The following is a 2,403-nucleotide window of genomic DNA, read 5'->3' as shown; positions in this document are numbered from 1 at the left end:
CCAGCAGCCCGGCCCCACGCCTGCAGCCGCCCTCCAGGAAGCCCTGCCTGACCTTTCCCAGCTGTTCCCTGTGCCTGGGAGCTGGCTGTCACCCAGGACAGGGACCAGGATTTGTGGCAGCCGGGATGGCCCGGACCTGCCCCTTCCATCCCCATCCCGCTGCTGGAAGTGCCCGTCCCCTCCGTATCTTTGGAAACCCACGAGCCTGGGATGGGAGAAGTGCAACAAAATGGTTTGGGTTTGTTGGTTTTTTTTTGCACGGACGCTTATTCGGTGCAGAAATCAAAGGTTAAAAGTCACTTACACAGCTATTGCTTCCCATGCAGAACCAAATATACACCGTAGAAAATACTGTATTAACTACAATGCAGAGCAGCACTCAATATCTGCAATTGTTCCACTTCAGCTTTAAATACGGGACTAGATTTTAGCGACTAGACATCGGTTAGCATTTTGGTGATATTCACATAGTTTGTGTTAGCTAGGGTGCAATTGGCTGTCTTCAAGTTCTCCTCCCTAAAATCCTCATTGCTATTGTTTACACCTTCCTGGATCTCCATATAATCAGACTTACTAATAGTAGAGGCACTTCTGCTTTTCTTTAGGTCAGGGGAAGAGGGGATCTTTGGGCAGCTGGTTACTTGCAAATATTGAGCCTGCTCCTCTCCCTCGGTCTCCCGGTGGTAGAAGTAATTGAAGTTAGACACTATGACGGGCACTGGTAAGGCAATCGTTAATACGCCAGCGATGGCACACAAGGAACCCACTATTTTCCCCCCGATGGTGGTGGGGACCATGTCTCCGTAGCCAACAGTCGTCATGGAAACCACAGCCCACCAGAAGGCATCGGGGATGCTCGGGAACTGGGACTCGCTCTCGTCGGCCTCGGCAAAGTAGACGGCGCTGGAGAAGAGGATGACGCCGATGAAGAGGAAAAATATCAAGAGGCCCAGCTCCCGCATGCTGGCCTTGAGAGTCTGTCCCAGGATCTGCAACCCTTTGGAGTGCCGGGAGAGCTTGAAGATCCTGAAGACCCGCACCAAGCGGATGACTCTGAGGATGGCCAAGGACATGGCTTGCTGGCCCTGCTGACCATCCTCTGGCTTCTCAGCCAGCTCTGTCCCTAAGGTGATGAAATAGGGAATGATGGCTACAATGTCTATAATGTTCATGATGTTGGTAAAAAAACCAGCCTTGCTGGGGCAGGCGAAAAACCTCACCAAGAACTCGAAGGAGAACCAGATGATGCAAAGTGTCTCCACGATGAAGAAGGGGTCTGTGAAAGAAGTGGACTGCTGGTACCCCATGCTGCTGTTGGAGTAGGGGGGATGGCTCAGCCCGCTACCGTGCATGTCTTCATTCTCATCCCGAAAAATGGGCAACGTTTCCAGGCAAAAGCTGACGATGGAGATTAAAATCACCATGACAGAGACAATAGCTATAATCCTGGCAGGGCCTGAGCTCTCGGGGTACTCAAAGAGCAACCACACTTGTCTCTGAAACTCGTTCTCAGGCAGCGGCCTCTCCTCTTCCTTGATGTAGCCTTCATCCTCCCGGAACATCTCCATGGCCTCTTCCCCCAGTTCATAGAAGCGGATCTCTTCGGAGAAGATGTCCAAGGGCACGTTAACCGGCCGCCGCAACCTGCCCCCGGACTGGTAATAGTACAAAATGGCATCGAAGCTGGGTCTGTTCCGGTCAAAGAAATACTCGTTCCGGAGAGGGTCGAAATATCTCATCCTCTTTTTAGGATCCCCTAGCAAGGTCTCTGGAAACTGGGCAAGTGTCTTGAGCTGCGTCTCGAAGCGCAGCCCCGAGATGTTAATGACCACCCTCTCACAGCACTCATGGTCGGTCTCAGGGTTGTACGTGTCCTGCGGGTGACCGGGAAGAGCTGCAGCTTCATCTGCAGGATCTCCAGTAGCAACTGTCATTATTGGGCTTTAAAAGAAATCCTTATGCTAAACTCTTCCCAGCGCCCGGTGGTGGGATCGGGTTCAGGGCAGGGCTACTATCCTGCAGAAGGACAGGTACGTAGGTTTGGAAGAGTCTCATGAAAAGGCGAAGGGATGAGATAAAAATAGAGAAAAAAAAAAAAAAAAAAAAAAAAAAAAAAAAAAAAAAAAAAAAGGAGAAGAAAGAAAATCGCCCCTGCTGAGAAAGAGAGAGATGGAATAAAGTTGGTGGGAGGAGAGCAGATCCCTTCTCTAGCACGTCTATCCCCTTCCTGGAGGGGTTAATTTGCCTTCCTTGGGACAGAGTTCAACAACTCCCATCTAAACCCATTAGGTGGAACAGAGAAAACACCTGAGGAACCATCACCTGTTCAAAACCAGCGTGGAAAAACTGGCATTGGTAAACCAGGGCTTATTTTTTGGCTAAAAATAAAAAATCCAGTTAAAA

At 50.2% G+C, this 2,403-nt stretch overlaps 1 protein-coding gene across 1 annotated transcript; it reads right to left on the bottom strand.

The window, feature by feature from the left end:
* Nucleotides 1-434: 434 nt before the first annotated feature.
* KCNA2 (potassium voltage-gated channel subfamily A member 2) lies at nucleotides 435-1,934 on the bottom strand. Its single transcript, XM_041422692.1, has one exon. The coding sequence runs from the start codon at nucleotides 1,932-1,934 to the stop codon at nucleotides 435-437; it is 1,500 nt and encodes a 499-aa protein (XP_041278626.1).
* Between the last annotated feature and the right edge of the window lie 469 nt (nucleotides 1,935-2,403).

Source organism: Onychostruthus taczanowskii, unplaced genomic scaffold (assembly GCF_017590055.1).
Source record: "Onychostruthus taczanowskii isolate IOZ18803 unplaced genomic scaffold, ASM1759005v1 scaffold74, whole genome shotgun sequence".
Taxonomy (NCBI): Eukaryota; Metazoa; Chordata; class Aves; order Passeriformes; family Passeridae; genus Onychostruthus; species Onychostruthus taczanowskii.
Note: the sequence above shows the minus strand (reverse complement) of the source record. Positions and strands in the feature narration are given on the sequence as shown.